General features: G+C 43.2%; 2 protein-coding genes across 6 annotated transcripts in view; one reads left to right on the top strand and one right to left on the bottom strand.

Annotated features, from left to right (window-relative positions):
• The window catches only part of LOC106585066 (uncharacterized), a 6,042-nt gene extending 3,518 nt beyond the window's left edge, over positions 1-2,524 (bottom strand). Inside the window, exon 1 of the mRNA XM_014170826.3 lies at positions 2,043-2,524. Within this exon, the coding sequence (XP_014026301.3) occupies positions 2,043-2,167 (125 nt within the window). The 5' untranslated portion in view covers positions 2,168-2,524. The remainder of the gene's footprint in view (positions 1-2,042) is intronic.
• The window catches only part of LOC106585068 (LETM1 domain-containing protein LETM2, mitochondrial), a 21,191-nt gene extending 515 nt beyond the window's left edge, over positions 1-20,676 (top strand). Inside the window, exons 1-11 of one of the 5 annotated variants that reach the window (XM_014170836.3) lie at positions 7,381-7,641; positions 7,782-7,852; positions 8,222-8,296; positions 8,628-9,135; positions 11,348-11,491; positions 13,435-13,578; positions 13,808-14,131; positions 14,376-14,495; positions 15,948-16,040; positions 16,199-16,267; positions 16,785-20,676. In XM_014170836.3, the coding sequence (XP_014026311.3) occupies positions 8,250-8,296; positions 8,628-9,135; positions 11,348-11,491; positions 13,435-13,578; positions 13,808-14,131; positions 14,376-14,495; positions 15,948-16,040; positions 16,199-16,267; positions 16,785-16,838 (1,503 nt within the window). In that variant the 5' untranslated portion in view covers positions 7,381-7,641; positions 7,782-7,852; positions 8,222-8,249 and the 3' untranslated portion in view covers positions 16,839-20,676. Of the gene's footprint in view, positions 1-5,907; positions 6,027-7,380; positions 7,642-7,781; positions 7,853-8,221; positions 8,297-8,627; positions 9,136-11,347; positions 11,496-13,434; positions 13,579-13,807; positions 14,132-14,375; positions 14,496-15,947; positions 16,041-16,198; positions 16,268-16,784 lie in introns of those variants that run through there. The other 4 variants (XM_014170838.3, XM_014170834.3, XM_082968515.1 and 1 more) reach the window with 4 other exon arrangements.

The raw sequence follows: 20,676 nt of genomic DNA, 5'->3' as shown, positions 1-20,676 counted from the left end.
CGGTGTGAAATGGCTAGCTAGTTAGCGGGGTGCGTGCTAATAGCGTTTCAATCGGTGACATCACTCGCTCTGAGACCTTGAAGTAGTTGTTCCCCTTGCTCTGCAAGGGCCGTGGCTTTTGTGGAGCGATAGGTAACGATGCTTCGAAGGTGACTGTTGTCGACGTGTCCAGAGGGTTCCTAGTTTGGGGCGAGGAGAGGGACGGAAGCTATACTGTTACATTGGTGTCGTGACCCAGATCACTGGTTGCTGTAGAAAAGGTGGGTGAGTGTAACCGGTGTGAAATGGCTAGCTAGTTAGCTGGGTGCGCGCTAATAGCGTTTCAATCGGTGACATCACTCGCTCTGAGACCTTGAAGTAGTTGTTCCCCTTGCCCTGCAAGGGCCGTGGCTTTTGTGGAGCGATAGGTAACGATGCTTCGAAGGTGACTGTTGTCGACGTGTCCAGAGGGTTCCTAGTTTGGGGCGAGGAGAGGGACGGAAGCTATACTGTTACATTGGTGTCGTGACCCAGATCACTGGTTGCTGTAGAAAAGGTGGGTGAGTGTAACCGGTGTGAAATGGCTAGCTAGTTAGCTGGGTGCGCGCTAATAGCGTTTCAATCGGTGACATCACTCACTCTGAGACCTTGAAGTAGTTGTTCCCCTTGCTCTGCAAGGGCCGCGGCTTTTGTGGAGCGATGGGTAACGATACTTCAAGGGTGACTGTTGCCGATGTGTGCAGAGGAGCCCAGGTAGGGGCGAGGAGAGGGACGGAAGCTATACTGTCACAGTTGCACTATCAAAAACTACCTGTGTGTGTGTTCTGTTGTACATCTGTGTGATGTGATCAATCAGTTTATTCCAGTTCAGAATGAAAAAGATTTATTGTATTTTAACAGCAACAGTTCCAACCTAGACAGATATGTAAGAGTGTTTTTAAATGGTGGAAAATAAACCTGAATAGATATTTATATGGATATTTAATTTCAATGTTATTTGTTTTTGTCTATATTGCATTCGTTTTAGGCATAAGGGCAATGAAATGTACCAATATTTATTTACAGTTGCATATTTTCCAAAGCTTGAATTTCTCATTTGGGTCCCAGGCTGAAAAAGTTTAAGAACCCCTGATTTACACAGTAATTATGACAATTTCCTCCAGCCTATCAGAGCTCTTGAAGCATGAACTGACATGTTGTCCACCCAATCAAAGGATCAGATATTTAATCTAGTACTGAAAGCATAAACTACAGCTAGCTAGCACTGCAGTGTATAAAATGTGGTGAGGTGTTGACTCAAAGAGAGAAAGACAACAGTTGAACAGTTTTTAACAAATACATTTCTTCCAAAATGAAGGAGAAGTAAGAGAGAAATATATAGAGGGTGATTGTCATTTTTTCCACTTTCAGTTTCACTTACAAGCTAGTTTAGCCTACTGAAACAACCTACTTTCCAACACAACACTGGAACTCTAACCAAATCAAGGAAAGCTTTTGGTATTATAAATTGTTGCCACCAGGGCCCGCCGATGTAACTGCTTACTATCGCCTTAGTTCCATTAGCTATGCTGACTATGACGTTAATTTAGCTAATATAATTCAGCTAATATAGTGACAAAGATGTAGGCTGTGTATAGGGGTTTGGCTTGTAAAGGTTTTTTCGCCTGGTCACATACAGCTGATGTGTTGTGCATTGAAGTCCACAAGCGAAGAGGTGTCACACCTGTGTGTACCTACGTTGTAAATTTTAATTCATAGGTTAGGTTGTAGCAACCTCATGATGGGTATAGGGGAAATTCGAGTATCGTGTAGTAAGCCGAAACCTATCACTGTAACATTGAACTGGGTGAATGGAATATGAATGAGTCATCCAATATGCTGTAATAGAAATAAAGCCATGTTCATGAAAAAGAGAAAAAAAACGTCCTCATCTTAAACGGCACCGTCTAACCGCCACTGATTCTGACTGCAATGTCTTTCGTAAGGGCACTATAGTATAGGTATTATTTCATATCTCAAGAATATCAGGTTACTTTGTCCTTTGATGAAACTACACTGCCCACCTTTCAACTCGTTTCCTCCTTGTTCTCTTGCCTGAAGTTATCCTCTTCAGTGTCTCCTTATCTTTCACTCTGTCCTCATCCTTCCTTACCATCCAAGACGGTAGTTCCCGCCGCCTTCCTGACATGTCAACGATGTGTATGCTCAGTTTAAACCATAACTCCGGGAATTTTACTTGTGAGGAGATATACTTGTGAGGAGATGGGAAAGTCCATTGATATCGTATTAAGGCCCATTGTGTGCGTAGCCAACCCGGCAATGGGCCGCGCGTTGCATTCTGGGCGAATCTGGGACAATTAGAACTCTCCTTCAAGGAGTCAGTCAAGCGCCAGCTCAAAAAACCAACCCATTAGCATGAATTTCGTCAACAAGAAGTACAACATTGCAAATCTTTTCCGAGATATGAGATAATTAACTTGTCTGTAATATCGTATAGCTTTGGAATCGTGACATTGCTTACTTTCGAGGAAAATGGCCAAGTTACGATTAGTTTAGCAACCGCGTGACGCACCATAGAACGTGAACACGATTGGTCGACAGTCTGCTGGTGAGGCGTTATGACGGTCCTCCAGGCATTGCTCGTTAGGATCACTATTTCCTTTCTCTGAAATCTCTGATTACGTACTCCTCGCGTCCTCTCTTTTCCCCATTGGACACATTTAGCATTTAGAGGGAGGGACTTCTGGCTTTCTCATCCAATGGGTCTTGAGAAGGAGACGAGGAGCGAGGACGCGATAAATGTTTGAGATATTTCCATTTGTAGACATATCAAAAGTTCTAACCATAGCCATGCATTGCTTAGCCTAGAGTGCCATGTTGCGGACAAGAGAAACACTACAATGTGCGTAATGCATCTGTAGTTTAGTTTCCATGACGTTATTGTAAAGTCACGACCAAAGTAAATGGTAAAATGTTTATTATATACTGAACACAAATATAAACGCAACATGCCATGCATTCATTGATTTTACTGAGTTACAGTTCATATGAGGAAATCAGTCAATTTAAATAAATTCATTCGACACTAATCTATGGATTTCACATGACTGCGAGTACAGATGTGCATCTGTTGGTCACAGATACCTTAAAAATGGGCCTCACAAAGGGCCTTGGGATCTCGTCACTGTATTTTTTTGCATTCAAATTGCCATTGACAAAATGCAATTGTGTTCGTTGTCCGTAGTTTATGCCTGCCCATACCATAACCCCACCACCACCATGGGGCTGGCACTGTTCACAATGTTGACATCAGCAAACCACTCGCCCACACAATGCAATAGATGTGGTCTGCGATTGTGAGGCCGGTTGGACATACTGCCAAATTCTCTAAAACAAACAGACGTTGGAGGTTTATGGTAGAGAAATAAACATTAAATTATTTTGCAACAGCTCTGGTGGACATTCTTGCAATCAGCATGCCAATTGCGTGCTCCCTCAACTTGAGACATCTATGGCATTGTGTTGTGTGACAACTGCACATTTTAGAGTGGCCTTTTATTGTCCCCAGCACAGCACAAGGTGCACCTGTGTAATTATCATGCTGTTTAATCAGATTATTGATATTCCACACCTGTCAAGTGGATGGATTATCTTGGCAAAGGAAAAATGCTCACTAACTGTATGCAAACAGATTTGTGCACAACATTTGAGAGAAATAAACTTTTTGTGCGTATGGAACATTTCTGGGATCTTTTTTTTCAGATCATGGGATCAACACTTTTTACATGTTGTGTACATATTTTTGTTCAGTGTAATTTAACTTTTTACAGCTCCTAGACGGTTGCTTTTATAACGACCATCTGTGTTTATATGAAGTATAATTTGGGCTTTCTTCAAGACTTCTACACTAGATGGAGCCTTTGAGACACATCCTTCCATATTACAGTGTGGCCATCCATTTTAAAGTGATAGTTCACCCAAATTAGAAAATGACATTGGTTTAATTACCCTGTAAGCAATCTATGGATAAGGCATGACAGCAATCCATACTTTGGTTTTATTTCCCTGGCACTGTTTCCATGATTTAGCATTTGTGGCACAAATCCCTTTTAAGTCATGAGACCGATATTAGCATTTTCCCGCATCTTATTCAAAACATCTATAAGTGACTTTGCTGAGCTTCACAATCAATTTTAGATAAATGCTAGCATCCGTCCCATGACTTGAATGGGATTGTGCCACAAATGCTAAAACGTTAGCATGTGGAAACCAATGGATTGCTGTCATACCTTGTTCATAGACTGCTTACAGGGTACAGAAACCAATGTGTTATTTAGTCATTTCTTAAATCCACTTCAATCAGTGTAGATGAAGGGGAGGAGACCGGTTAAAGAATGATTTTTAAGCATTGAGACATGGATTGTGTATGTGTGCAATTCAGAGGGTGAATGGGCAATACAAAAAATGTAAGTGCCTTTGAACGTGGTATGGTAGTAGGTACCAGGCGCACCGGTATGTGTCAAGAACTGCAACGCTGCTGGGTTTTTCATGCTCAACAGTTTCCCATGTGTATCAAGAATGGTCCACCACCCAAAGGACATCCAGCCAACTTGACACAACTGTGGGAAGCTTTGGAGTCAACATGGGCCAGCAACCCTGTAGAATGCTTTCGACACCATGTAGAGTCCATGCCCTGACCAATTGAGGCTGTTCTGAGGGCCAAAGGGGGTGCAAATCATTATTAGGAAGGGGTTCCTAATGTTTGGTATACTCAGTGTAGTTGCCACTGTGAGAGGGCACACGGATTGTTTGTGATAAGTTTATTCTTATTTATTTATCGATGGTGCAATTTCATTTTCCAGGTAAGTTGCTTGTCAATAAAATGCTATTTTATGCCTGCTTAATCGGTTAATCAAGTGAGTGGTTCTTTCCTTCAAGCGGATTAATTCCCGCTAGTAAATATGTTTTACTTCATCTATTGGTGCTCAGCCCTGTCAATCAAGCCCATCCTCATCTGCTCTAGTATGTCAACAACAATCAAGTCTGTGGGCATGTTTCAGTGGTAAGGCAAAAGCAACCGACTGTAGACAAATGTCGAGGAGTGACGTCGGGGGAGGTGCATCTCCGACAGCTCATAATTGGAGAAGGGTGTAATTGCATATCGCAATTAGGGGTGTTTTCTGATATCAGGCGTTTCTTGATATCAAGTTATACCTGTTGATGCTCGCCATTGGTTGGTGGCCGTTTCATTCGCATCGAGGACAACAGTTGTTGACAACTGCAGCATTGTAGCTAAGCCTAACCCTTTTCCAAATTTTTTCTAACCTGCCACACTAATTCACCAAACCTGTGAAGCTAATTCACCTAACCTGCCATGTTAATTATCCTAACCTGCCACGTTAGTTATCCTATCCTATCCTGTTATGTAAGCAAACCATCATCAACAAACCATCAGTCTCATAAAACTGGAACTAACCAATGGCAGGTATCAGTGGGCATTTCCTGATATCAGGGAACACCCACATCAGGTGATGCCCCAAATTGCAGAATGCAATTACACCATATTCAAAAGTCAGACACTAATGTGGTTTTCCAACAGCAAGTCTCAGATCAACATGGCAGTGTTACCATTGTTTAGAAACGTTTTTCTTTATAATGCTGAAACAAACATGGCTCCAACCCCCCATATCATTGTAAAATCAAATATTACATTAATTTGTATATAGGCTATCCACTGTATACATGGAGTTGGTTCCCATTTTAGTCATGTCTTTGGCCACCTTTGCGTGGGTCAAACAAAAACACCCTAATGATTGGTTGACAATAGAGCCTCCCACAATGCAGGCAAGGCTGCAGGAGGAAGTTGGTGAAGAACAACTGCAGAAACTTGCAGTCAAGTTCATGACTGATCACATGATTTCTGTAAAGTTCTTGCAGTAGACATGTAGGCTCAAGTAGGAAAATGTGTATCGCTATAATGCAACAAACTTTTAAAGGCATCGGTCACTGACTTTGGAGATGGCTGCCAGTGTGGCCATGAGGTGGGGGTAAGATGGCGGACTGGAACAAAATGGAGAAAAGTGGAACATGTTTTGAGTGAATATGGAGTGGTGGATCACACAGAACTTGTGGTAGAGCTACAGAAGAAAATTGAACGTGACGAGAGTGAGGATGAATTAACTCCGGTGGCAGGTGCGGTGAAGACCGCAGAGTATGAGCCTCATCCGGATGATGACAAAGATGATTCTGGCCCAGTGGGAATGAGGTTTTTGGAGAGAATGGATCCTTGCCTTCTGGCAGATCCGTATGTGGTGTCAGGTTTGGTGGAGAGCAGGTTGTGATATGTTGGGTCAGTGAAAGTGACTCGAAGTGGAATTGTTTTGATTTTTTTGTGTGTTTCTGCTGTCCAGAGGGAGCATGCACTCCGTACCATGCGACTGGGGACAAGAACTGTGACTTGCTTTCCTCTCTGGAGCAGGGCGCCGTTGAAAGGAGTGATAACTGGAGTGGTGTTAAGTGTGGAGGATGATCAACTGAAGTTGAAGATTCCCAGTGTCTGTGACGCCCGCCGTTTGGTGCGACGCGGACCCGGTGTAGAGAGTGGTTAAACAGGGAATACACTGTCTGTACTACTGAGTTTTGATGCAGTTACTTTACCAGATAAAGCCAAGTTGGGATGTGTCAGTTATACCATGAGAGCTTTTGTCCCGAAGCCATTAGAGATTTAGGTGTCAGGCTTATGGTCATGTGGCAGCAGTGTGTAGGAGGGAGATTTCTAGATGTGAGAAGTAGGCAGGAGAACATGAGACAAAGGAATGTGTACTATCGGTGGGAAAAGTTGTGTGTTTAAGCTGTAGGGGTATCCGTGGTGTAGGTTGAGGTTGCCAGGATCAGAGTAGTGCAGAAGGTGTCGTATGCATGAGGCAGTGAAAAGAAGAGTAGTAGAGGAAAATGGGTGCAGAGTGAGTAGGCTGAGGCCAATAGAGTGATAGGAATAACATGTGAATAATGAGCTTCAGTAAGGTATTTTTTGGGGGTGCGTTTATGGCCATAGTTGTCAATTGTACGGCAGGAATGGAACGTAAGTCACTGATGATAGATGTTGTGGTGGTAGCTGCAGAAGTAGTTGGGTGTATGATATTTGACCTACAGAAGTGTTACAAAATGTTTTGAACAATAGGGTCCCATCCTCCCTGGCTGCTGGCCTGGAGTAGGATCAGATAGGGCCATAGTTGTGAAGTTTTAATGTGTGCAGGGTTAGTTAGTAGGGCAATTTTTTCCACAAAGTGTAATGAATTCATTCCACAGAATAGCACGCTGATACACAGCCAATACAGTAGGTGGCGGCATGCACTTATATTTTTTGTTGGCTGCCCGCAATAATACCAAAGAAGTCACCGACTTAAAAAGTGATCTGCTCGAAAGCGCCCGGTGTGAATCGCAATAACCTTTTCAGTGAAGTAGCAGGGTTTCCACTAGATAACATGGCTACAAAGTAAAAACTGGTCTTAATTTAAAGTTAGGTTTAAAATCAGGTCTTAAGAAGATAAATTGTAGAAATGGGCGGGATTTAGCCATAATTATGACTTTGTTAATTTAACTAGTGACGACCCGGGAGCAGCGTTAGGTCACTGTACCAAATAGGCGAAGTTGGTCAAAAGGGTACACGACGTTTCTCAAAGGATTACTAGTAATAATAACGTCGGAAATGGGTTTATCGCATCAGTCTTGATTTTCGTCGCACATCTTCAATCAGCACACAACTGTGAATGGATTGTAACGTTACTATTTTGCTCGTTTAGACAAGCTTTACGACGCCCTGACGGCAGCCATAGCATAGCATAGCTCTCTCGAGAACAATTTGACGTTCGAGGTAAGCTAGCAAAGTTCGTCAATCAACTTCCGTTTTCAGTTAGCGTGTTTGCTCTAGGAACATGCATTATCTCTGTATGTTCCTAGGTTTGCTAAGTCATAAGATATTTTAATGTTCTATTGTCTAACCAAAGGTTCAATCTCTCAAGACTGCAGATGTTAGCTATTTAGCTAGCTAATGAGATGCAATACGATGTAATCCGCATCGTTAACATTACATCTTATCATACTGAATCCATTAAAAAACGACGGTTGGAAATAAAATATCTTGACACTAGCCATCCACCAGTACTAGAAAATTGTCAAGTTACAGTATGTATGAATTTTTTTCTAGTAATGTATTTCACTGGTCTTATTGTTCACCATACAGGAGACCTCGATCTGCCGGTGTAACAACAATGGCAGTGTTCAGTGCACAGGTGCTTCTGGCAGTAACAAGATCAAGGTAGGAGACCAGGTCACCGGCTCTATATTAGAAACCATTTAGGCCTGCACTTACCTCAACCACACAGTGGGGACACCACTGTAGGTGTCCACAAGATCCCTGCTAGTTAAATCAATCATTTAACTCTCCAGGAAGTCATTTGGAAGAGTTGGTTATGTAAACAAGCTAGTCTGGTCTGTAAATGCCATAGGTGGCACCCCACAAACCATTGGTCTAGTTTACATTAGAACAGCAGTGTGCCTGGCTGACTGCTGTAGTGAAAGTAAGGATATGTCAAATATGACCAGGCAGTCACTGACCATGCTGATGTATCTATGTGTTCTGTCTCTAGGGGATCTTACCTGCTGTCTAAGAGGCACAGCTGCTGCCCTCTCCCCTCCACTGCCTACGTCCACCACAACCTGGACCCCCCCAGCCGCCTGTCGTCCTTACCCTCCCTCAGGCGTTCCAGGTCTGGCTACCCTCACTGTGTTCGGCTCCACGGTTTCAAGAACCACAGTACCACCCTGCTGGCCAGATCTCTGCACAGCTCCTGTGTCTGGCTGCAGGACACCAAGGCCCCTGCCACCCCAGCCCAGGATGACCACCCAGGGACCCCTAAGAATGGCCCCCCTGCACCCCAACCTCCAGTCCCTGCTCCCCCTGCTGCTGCCACTGTTGCGGCTGCAGCTGCCCCTACTGTCCAGGTAGTAAGGAAATCTATTGGCCAGAGGATAGTGGATGAGCTGAAACACTACTACAACGGCTTCAGGCTGCTGGGGATCGATACCAAGATTGCAGGGAGGATGGTGTGGAGACTGCTGCACGGACAACTGCTCTCACGCAGGGAGAGGAGACGGGTAAGTCAGGAAGTGTAGGCTGAGTTCGCTCTGTGTTTAACCTGTTCCTTAAGGAGTAAATAACAGGGTAGAGGGCAGGATTTGTAGGAATACTCATTGATGTGTAGTAAGGAGTACCAGGAACTAATGATCATCTGATCTCCTCCAAATCTCAGGATGTTTTGAAAATAACAAGTTCCTACCTTTTGAACTTATTGAACCAATAACAATGTTGCTCATTTTTGCATTCATGTTTTCTCTTGTTGTGCCTATTGAACACAACCGAAGGAGTAGAACCACATGTAGTGAGGGATTGTAGTTTAACCCTCAGTCTAAGAACAAAACTGAGTTAATCTTAGGTCTGAGTCACCCAATCTGGCCCTTAGATTATAAACATTTCAGAACGCTGCCTGCCACAGTGCCAGTGTTGTGGTTAATCTGCTATCTGAAAAAAGGACATTCATGTGGATGGTGTACCGAACGGTCTCTCTAATAGGCTGTCTGGTGAAACACAGGCCAATTAAGCAAACAGGGTTATCAGCAAATAAGGCGGATTGATGAATGAAACACAGTACACGTCGGGTTGAAGGCATGTAGATACAGTACGTCAAACAAACACATACCCACCCACCCTCAGTTGACTTCAGGCTCCATGTTTATCAGTAAGGCTGATTGAAAGGATGCATCTAGCCTATTGCCTCTGATACAAGATGGGTGCAATAACACATGCACACATCCAAACACACCGCCGTGTGACCCTTGCTGTTTGAATGCCATGGTAGAGCTTTACTCAGCACCGGGTCTATTTTAGAAAGGGACTGGCAGTGCTAGCAGTCTGCTAGAGACGGAGGGACAGAATCCTAACATAGTGTTGCCCATGGTGGGTCAAGGGGATTCCTCCTTGTGTTGTGGCTTAAGACCAGGAGTGAAAGTAAGCCGATCCGGTTTGGCGTCCCAGCAAAATAAATAGTGGGGCTATTCCGTATCTGTAAACCGTGAGCCTATCACAATAATTAAGAAAACTATAGGCAATGACAACATGATTTAACATTCCCGCAGGTCAGCTACATGAAAATGAGTGAATTGACTTAAAACGTGCAATATATAACAATATCCTAAATTGTGTTGTGCTTTGATAAGTGGCCCAGACGAGACACGCAGGTACAGCAGTGGGCACAGCTATTCAGGCTTAAGTGTTGTATGCCTGATGATCATTGCCAAATGTCATTACACTTTTAGTTGTTTTGTAACTGATGTCTCTTTCTATTCATCAAATTGCTACTCTTCCTGGGATCCACATAAAACATGACGTAATACCTAACTTAGATGAGTACATTACAAGGACAGAACTACATACATTTTAAATAAGAATACACACTTTCATGCGTTTATGCCTTTATGTGATTTCATAGACTACTGAATGCACGCGCAACACACGAAAATGGAAATGCACTAACAAGAAGGTGCGTTGCAAATAGGCTGACACTTTCTTCACTATCCTGATCCGACAAACTTTATCCGTTATCATACGTACAGTTTCACTATCCTGCTTATGTGAAATAACCGATGAAATAACCGAATTTCCGATGGAGTTTCACTTATATCCTTCACTCTGTTCAGTTCATAGAATGAACAGAACTGTCATCATATGTGGCTTCACCTAACGTCCTTCACCCCCATTCAGCTCATAAAATGAACTAAACGATCAGACATACAGACTTCTGTTTGCGTCTTTCACCCTTGCTCATAAGTGAGCTAAATTCCTTGAATCTTGAGCCTTGTTACAGGCTATCGCCTGTAAAGGTTAGCTGAGATATATAGTGTAATGGGTTAGCTGAGGTATTGTGCCAGTCTTTGGACCTTGCTCATAAAAGGAACAAGGTCCTGTGAATCAGATGGCCTAGAGTATATCAAATGAACAAGAATCAGATGGGAGTTTCAACTAAGATGTGGCCATTGGTTTTGTTTGTTCAAATAACTTTTTTTAAGAAAACATTGTTTTGTCGGTCACATTTCAAAATGTTTGGGATCGACTTTGTACTTGGGTGTTGGCATTCTATTTCTATAGGTGTTGGTGCAATGACAGGGCATAACTCACATTGCATCACTGCATCTTTCTATAATACCAATAAACTGTAGCCTACATAAGTAATCTGCCATATTTTTATTCTCTCTCCTTTGTTGTGTGAGACCTGTTACTGTTTGCTTTGCTAACCCTCCGTTTTCTCTCCAGCTGATGAGGACATGTGCTGACCTGTTCCGCCTGCTGCCCTTCATGGTCTTCATCATCGTTCCCTTCATGGAGTTCCTGCTTCCTGTCTTCCTCAAGCTCTTCCCTGAGATGCTGCCCTCCACTTTCGAGACCGAGACCAAGAAGGCACGTTCTTCACACTGTTGCAATGTTAATGTCCCTGACTTGTTGATGACTGACTGCGTCTCAATGGTCTAAACTTGCTTCCTTGTCTCCTCTCCTTCATCTGCACTAATCTAGTCATGATATGCTAGGTGTCTGTTTTTCTGTTCTTCCATTTTTCTGATATATATTTTTTTAATTTAACTAGGCAAGTCAGTTAAGAATATATTCTTATTTACAATGACGGCCTACCCCGGTCAAAACCGGACGACACTGGGCCAATTGTGCGCTGCCCTATGGGACTCCCAATCACGGCCGGTTGTGATACAGCCTGGATTCAAACCAGGGACTAATGCAGATAAAGGAAAGGAGACAAAAGCACACTTGAGATGCACCCAAGCAAGGGATATATTTCCTTTAGACCTGTAGGCCATTAGAATGAGCAGAGGTATGTCCCAATAATCTATTTTCTCCTGAAGTGTGCACTTGTTCACCTCCCTTCATAGATTAGACAGGAAATTACTACTAAAAGAAACTCTAGCCCATGCCCCCACTAATCCAATGTTTATTTTACATTTGTGAGGCGTAGTGAATAGGTGCACAACTCAGGAAGAAATGGATTATTGGGACACCCCAGGTCTTTGTGTGGGATTAGACCCAATAGGCCTGAGCCCGGTTTCCCAGTAGTGATGAAATTTAGACTTACGAGTTTTTTAATGATATATTTTTTGTGAAAGTTGCATCTTTCCTACAACGTCCGACTATGTAACATGCGTTTCCCAAAACCACGCAGAGAGGACAGTCTCCAAGTGCGTAGTTGGAGCAAGTGCCGATACTGATAGGATCGGGGGAAAAAGGCAGCACTGCTCTCGGACCAGCTTTCTCAATGCAAATCTTACCTTTTTAAAATTAGAATGATTTCACAATACTGACGACGGATCAGCTCCTAGAGAGAGATTTGCAACTACGGCTACAAATATATTTGTATTTCTTTTTTGGTGACCAGAGTGGGTCACCATTGAGACCGGGTTCTCATTTACAAGAGAGCTCTGTGAACATGAACATACACCATTTATTACACATAATGTAAGATGATCAAAACAGACACAACTCTCACATATCACCCCATTGAGTATAATTTCTGTAATAACCTGAAGGCTATTTCATGAGGCGGCTTATTCTAATGCTTACCCAATAAAAATGCCCTAAATCACACATCATGAAATATGTTGAGACAAATTACTGCACGTAGAAAAATAGAACTCGAATGAACATGGAATGTATTTCAAAATGATTTGAAGCATATTTGTATACGTCACTTGTTTGTATCAATTGCAAAGACATTGGCAACTTTATTGGTAGTCAACTTTGTTCTGAAGTTATCTGTGGTATTCTGAAGTTATCTGCGGTCAGAGAAGATAAACCGTGATTCTGTGTTTAGCGGAGATCTTCTGTGTATAAGGTGACGCGGGAGGGCAATAAGCTCTTCTACGAAAGGCAGGCGTTAGATTGCGATCGTTTTCAAGCGCAATGTTAATGGTTTTGGGAAACCGCTCTGAGATTTAGCGATGCTCCTACGAAGGTTGTAACGATGAACTTCACCTTAAGATGCTTTTGGGAAACCGGGCCCTGGCTAGTTTGTCGGTCACTCATGGCTGAATAGCTTTCATGTCCTCGTGCTCCTGTACAACAGAGGTGCCTGACCTGGCCGCTCACATCATGGCCATTGGGATACTTACAGGAAGCAAGGGTAGTGACCACCATTAGCCAACTGGAGCACTTTGAAAGTTTGTTTTCAAATAGACCCTCTTTAACATTACCTAGCAACTTCATAGAATGTGATGAGGCTCTTTTTTTTACCTACTCTATTTCTAAAACCAATCGCAAGTAGCTAATACTAGTTTATGCATAAGGACCATTTGAGAAATGACTTCTCCCTCTCTTTCTGCCTTTTTTCTCTCTTTAAGGAAGAGAAGCAGAAGAAGGGTCTGGCTGCTAAGCTGGAGCTGGCTAAATTCCTCCAGGAGACCATAGCAGAAATGGCCAAGAGGAACAAGACCAAGGCTCTGACAGAGGACGAGACGCAGCGCTTCTCCACCTATGTACAGAAGGTAATTTAGCCAGGGGGCAAAGCATGCATCCACACCTCTGATCCATAATGTCATGAGTGTTTCAAGTTTTCATCCCGTTGTTTGTCTAGCCCTGGTCGTCTAAGTTCATACAGACCTGATAACGGTCAACATGTGATAATGTTCACGTGCCCATGTGTCCTTCCCAAGTCTGTTTCCCAAGTCCCCAGACTGCTCTAACTAACCCCTGTCCTCCCTGTGTCATCTCCAGGTGCGTCACACAGGGGAGCAGCCCACCACTAAGGACATCGTTAAGTTCTCCAAGCTGTTTGAAGATGAATTGACGCTGGAGCATCTAGAGCGCCCCCAGCTGGTGGCCCTGTGTAAGCTGCTGGAGCTCCAGCCCATAGGAACCAATAACCTGCTCCGCTTCCAGCTGATGATGCAGCTGAGAACCATCAAAGCAGACGACGAGGTGATCGCCACTGAGGGTGTGCCTGCTATGAGTGTGTCAGAGCTGCAGGCAGCGTGTCGTAGCAGAGGGATGAGGTCACTGGGTCTGACCACTGACCAGCTACGCCAGCAGATGCAACAGGTCAGACACTCAACTTGTGAACAAGTCATCATCATTAGTTGCATCATGCTGCCTTAGAATATATTCAAAATCAAAACGTATAGCCCACCTTGTTAAAGATGCATTATGTCAAGCCACTAAAGGATTCAAACTATTTATTGTATTATAAGGGATGTGTCCAAAATGGCACCCTGTTGTGCCATTAGGGACGAAAAAGAATTAGCTTCTTCAGTGGCCTCTGACCTGTAACCTCTCTCTGTTCCAGTGGTTGGACCTGCACTTGAAGGAGAACGTCCCTCCCTCTCTGCTGCTGCTCTCCAGAGCTATGTACTTGACTGACGTGAAACCCATTATACCCGTCATACCCCCTGTACCCAAACTAGAGGTAAGACATCATACCCCCTGTACCTAGCGCTTCAAGCACTGATGCTGCTGATGGTCATTAGTAGCCTACCAAACTTGCTAATTGCCTGGTACTCAGTACTCTGTCGCTCTAAATCACTCTGACATCATTGCAAATCTAATCAAAAATCCAATCAAACACACTCATGTTGCGCTACATTTCTACAGGCTATGCAATTGCGTGAGAAAACAAGAGTTTTGCTGGCCTCTATTAAAAATAGGACCCCATCAGCTTCCTATAGGCTAGCCCTACTATTTCTCAACTTTCCTAATATTAAGCACATTTCTTCTCTTTACAACAGGAGTATAGCCTACCTGGCTGGCAGGAAAATGAACCATGGGAAATGCGTTGTACATTCCCTGTTTAAGTGCATAGATGACATTTATCGAGACAGGTGCATGATAATGGTTCATTCTATATCAAAACAAATTTCATACATATCTTATTTAGTATATGTAAAGACAAGAATAAATCAAGAATAGTCTGATGGGGGACAATATCGCACAAAGTGAATGCCGCCGGGAAATTTGAGGCATTATCAAGTGCTTGTCAAATTGTGAATAAGAGACTAATGAAGTGTGTACAGCCTGCGCAAAAAAACAGAGCCCATGCCTTTCATGGTGCTTTTTTCAAATCAGCATTTATCTCATCATGCAGCCTTAGCATGTATTAAAAATCAAAACATGTAGCCCAACATTTGTTTCGCAACTATAGTTGCATAAATAACTCTAAATGAAGCATATCGGAGGACCTGTTTCTTAGTTAGCCGCACTCCCTCAAATCGTTTGGAGAAAATATCCTTTCTATTTTATTCAGCTATGTTCAATTGTATTCTTCATACTATAAAATAATGCCAAGGAATTCTAAGCAAATCTTGTCTGCCAAATGAACTAGTGTAGCCCACAGCCATATGGCATAGCCAGATCAGGACCTAACGTAAGGACAACGCAGAGCATTCTGTTCTTATGAAATAGACTACATTTTCTTACCCCCTGTAACCATACTAGAGGTAAGACCCCCACCCCCCCCCCAACCAGATCAGTTCGTATTTGGGAACAGTGATCTGATTCTATGTCTGTGGTCAAGGGCTTCTGCCTCCAGTGATTCTCACAGTAGCACAGGTTTCCCTCAGAACTAAGGCTTGACCATCAGACCATGTAGACCTGGTTTATTCTCCAACTCTTGAGTGTAGTGATATAGAAATGCAGGTCAGCCATCTGAAGTATGTTCCTGCTGCCAACTCTCTCTGGCTTTTACACCAGTCTCCGGACACTCGGTGGAAGGCATCACCACTGCTTACATAACTGGCTTTGATCATTCCATTTGTGTGTTTTTGTTTTCAGGGAGGTCATTGTGTGTGTTTTGTTAAACCGAGAGGTCATAAGAGAACTAAGTATGTATGTTGATAATGTAACATTGTGTTGTATGTTTCAGAAGGCCACTCCTCTAGCTGAGACCCCACAGGGAACAACAGCCTCCTCCTCAGACTTACTAGTGGACCCAGCTCTGGTCATCAAAGACAGGCTGGTTAGTACGCAGACATACACAACCCGGTCACAGAATGCTCAGTAGAGTAGATAAACGGGTTGTGGTCAAAGACAGACCGGTCCAGTATCTTCTCCAGGATGACCTGTGTTGTTGGTAAAGAAAGTCCTCATTTCTGGTGTGTGTTTCTGTTCCTCCAGGTGGAAGAGGTTAGAGACCAGGCTGTCATCGTCTCAGACAAACCTCCCACCCCTGCCCAGATTGTTCAGGTCAGCCACCTTTGACCCTCAGTCATGTGATACCCACAGGGAGCATCACTGGTAGTGACTAGATGGCCAGGCTGCTGGCAAGCAAAAGACTGTTCACATCTTCATAACTTGTGAAAAATGAAATGAGCTTTTTGGTCTTGATTTATGGTTAGAGATGGTTAGTGGTTAATTACATTAACCCCAATGTCTCCCTTTCTCTCACCACGTCCTAATCACTCACACAACAACAAACTGCCCAACCAACCAACCATGGACTCTTGGAAGATTAGCACCATTAAAAGATAAACAAACCAGTCCACATGAAATCATAGCTATTTACCCATCAATCCACCCATTTGTCACATTCATTAACCATATAAGATTTACGAGTAGTTAAATTACAGTATGCCCATAACAGGTTTTATTACATTATTGCTAATGTCCACGTCTGAAATTCACCATTATTCAATGATTGCCATCTGTTTCTTTTTCATAATTTGTTTGTAAATTAACCTTTGCCCTCTGACCTCTCCTCCAGGCTGAAGAAGCAAAGGCGTCTCAGAAGAGCAAGATAAGTGCCAACGGAGTGTGAGGAGGACTGAAAGGGCTTGACCGGACCCCACAACCCTGTGTCCTCAGGGTTTAGGGGGGCTATCAATCAAGCTAATCTACACCAAGAGGGATCAGTCAACCCAATCACCCCTCTGCCCCCCTTAACACCTTCTCCTTATCCCCAAGACCAGGGGGCATGAGTCTGTATCCAAGTCCCCCGTCCTCACTGTCTAGCCAATGGGGGCTCGCTGTGTGACGAAAAGGTCATAAGATCATCACATGAGATTGTAGTCGTTAGACCAGACAACGCTTGGCTAAATGCCACTTTGCTCAGGATCAGACCTCTGGCTACACCTGGAGTGAGGCCGCTGGCAGGTGTTTAAAACAGGACACCCACCTCTGCTTTGTCTGATTAGTCTCTGGTTCTTCTCGCCTGCATCTATTTGGTTTACATGTTATGCACTCCATCCATTTGGTTTTCGCACTCCATCTCAGCAGGACACTGTTACGTAAACTCTGAAAAGTCCCTCAGCTGGGATTACCTTTCGTTTTGTTTTAGGGATCACAGTTACCCAGTGATGTAACAAATATTATGTCCTTGAAGAGTAGACGCACCCTCTCAAGATGTACCGTTTGGCCCAGTGTTCTGGTTGGTTGGTTTTGGTGTAACTTTAGTCTGTTTCACTTCAGGTTGTATTTAGACCTTGCCTGGTCTCAGATTCATTCGGTGCTGAAGCTGAATCCTCTTGACTAGAAACACCGCAAAGGTGAAAGCAGGGGGTGGTTGTGGTGTGTTAGGGGTCACCTGCTGGCTTTGAACCATTCGTCAAGGTGTGTTTTCTTTTAGTTGGCCCGCTCATCTCCAGATCTGGATCAGACTAACGTAGACCACCACCAACCCCCCCCCCCCCCCCCCTTGTGTATATTTGTAAATACCCTGTAAATTGTTCTCCGTGTCTGGCAGAAAAGGTACACCTGCTCTGTACGTTGGTTATGCCACACCCTCAAGCTCTCCCAACTAAAGAGTTCCATGAACTTTTACCCTCCTATTATTTTGTCTTGTTTGTTGAATATTTGAATCTAAGACTGGGCAACTCTTTACATTAACTTGCCTTCATACCATGAAGTTACTCTCTAACTACTCTGGTAACCAGAATGTAATTGTTTTGCTCAAAATGGTCTTTGCAACTAAGGTATATAAGCAATGATTTGATGTGTAAAGGAAATTGGACAAATTGTCTCGCTAGTTACAATGGTAGTTGCATTTTAATTACAACAGAAAATGTTACACACGTATCTGTGCAATTTATTGTGAAGCGTAACACTGTGACTGAGTGGTCCAATGTCATTTAGCAGACACTCTTATCCAGAGTGACTTACAGGAGCAATTAGAGTAAAGTGCCCCTGTCCATGTGCCCCAGTAAGCTCGGGGAATCAAACTAGGGCCCTTTCGGTTTCTGGCCCAACACTCTTAACCAATTGACTACCTGCTGCTGTAATTGTAAGCTAGCGAGAGAGTTCACTCCTGATACACAGGAGAGGTTGTAGGAGCACCTAAATCCTCATAGTCAATACAACTGCCAGTCTGGGGACAAATGGACTATACAGTGTATATGTTGTGTTAATGTTCCTCTACTACCCTTGATTTACACATTTAAAAGCAAATACTTGACTGACAGCTATTGGAAATGATCCATACCCACTGTTAAACTAAACTAGAGAAGTTTATTAGAGCGAAACAGCATGAAAATGCAGGATTTGTGAACTCTTAAAGGATTACACAAGAAAGTGTTACATTTTATTTTGAAATGTGGTTCTCGATGAACTTGAAAGATGGCCGCTATTTGACAATGAAATGCCTAGTACCTATTATGTGATCGAGAAGGTTTTTGGTAGGTTTCCCACATACACATACTATATGTTTATGTTTCATATTTCAGTGTGCGTGTATGAGAGTGTGTACGTTTGGTGTTGCCTTAGCCTTGAGGAAAACTTCTTTCAGCATCAAGTTAGGGCAGGGTTTCCAAAACTTGGTCCTTGGGCCACTGCTGGGTGCATGTTTTGGTTTTTTGGCCTAGCGCTACACAGCTGATTCAAATAACCAACTCATCAAGCTTTGATTTATTTGGACTGAGTTTGGGGAAACCCTGAGTTAGGGGATTACCTTTATGAACCCCTCCAACCAAATTGCATTACTTCACTGATTAGTCAGTGGCCAACCGTTCACCCTTTCTGAATGGAATAGAATGGGCTTCATACTGCATATGTAGGTTAGTGTATAAGTGAAACCAAGATTTCCACCCTTCTGCTTTGACCAATCCAATCCTCTCAGATCTGTGATTAATTCAATAGAGTGTAGAGAGGACTATGTGACCAGGGATTCTCCTTTCCATCCTTTATTTTTCATCTTGGTTTAAGGATTGTTATGCAAATTAATGTACAGCCAGATCTGTAAAAAGGTGCTTTGTTACCTCTGCTCTCTGTGGAATGTGTCCTCTGCCTGTTCTCCACTGACTACTGGAAGAGAGTTACACTGTGTCCCAATTTCCCTACCTTGTTCCTTCCTTTGGCTCCCTTCATGTTGATAGATGGGTGAAAGGAATTCACCATATTATTGCTTATACTGCTACCTTTTTTTGTGGTTATTTTGGATCAGTGATCATGGAGGCAAGGAGATTAGGTAGTCGGGGGAGAGAATTGGGACAAATACTTAGGGCATATACACAGGAGTTTACATAAATCTTTCACTCACATGCCTAATACCAAATACTAACTCCTACCCCTAAACCCTTGTTGGTACAAGCAGTATAGTGGAAAGCAGAACCATATTGCTTACCTTTCAGATCAACAAGCGGTCTCTGTGGGCTTAGAGTTTGGTGTGGAGTTGGGTAACATGAACTAAACTGAACAAAAATATACACATGTAAAATTTCTTCTTTGCCAAGATATGCCGCACCTGTCAGGAGGATGGATTATCAAGAAGCTTATTAAACAGCCTGATCATTACGCAGGTGTGCCTTATGCTGGGGGCAAAAGGCCACTAAAATGTGCAGTTTTGTCACACAACACAATTCCACCGATCACTCAAGTTTTGAGGGAATAGTGCAATGGGTATGCTGACTGCAGGAATCTCCACCAGAGTTGTTGCCAGATAATTTAATGTTCATTTCTCTACCATAAGTCGCCTCTAATATCATTTTAGAGAATTTGGCAGTACGTCCAACCGGCTTCACAACCGCAGACCACGTGTAACCACGCCAGCCCAGGACCTCCACATTTGGCTTCTTCACCTGCAGGATCATCTGAGACCAGCCACCCAGACAGCTGATGAAACTGAAGAGTATTTCTGTCTGTAATAAAGCCCTTTTATGGGGAAATACTCATTCTGATTGGCTGGGCCTGCCTCCCCAGTGGGTAGGCCTGGGAGGGCATAGTCATGTGAAATCCATAGATTAGGGCTTAATCAATTTATTTCAATTGACTGATTTCCTTATATGAACTGTAACTCAGTAAAATTGTTGAAATTGTCACATGTTGAGTTTATCATTTTGTTCAGTATATATTGCCTTGTCCATTACTGATAAAGAATGGTACTAGGATAGAACTAGAGCGTGTTCTTTTGGTTTCTTGAGCTAGGTTTCAATTTCCCCCCTTTCCACACACTGCTTGTCACAGATTTAAAAGCATAGGATTGGTGTACGTATTATCTGGAGGTGTTTTCCACCAAAATCCATGGGAGAACTCAACCCTCACACACGATAGACGTTGAAGCTTTATGTATGTAACCTCCTAGCCGGTCTGTGGCTGTGCCAGATATCCGTAGACCGTAGTAGCAAATGTTTGTTGCCAAAAATAAAAATACAGGACACAAGTGTAAA

Source organism: Salmo salar, chromosome 24 (genome assembly GCF_965601325.2).
Source record: "Salmo salar chromosome 24, fSalSal1, whole genome shotgun sequence".
Classification (NCBI taxonomy): domain Eukaryota; kingdom Metazoa; phylum Chordata; class Actinopteri; order Salmoniformes; family Salmonidae; genus Salmo; species Salmo salar.
This window is presented reverse-complemented; position numbering and strand designations above follow the sequence as displayed.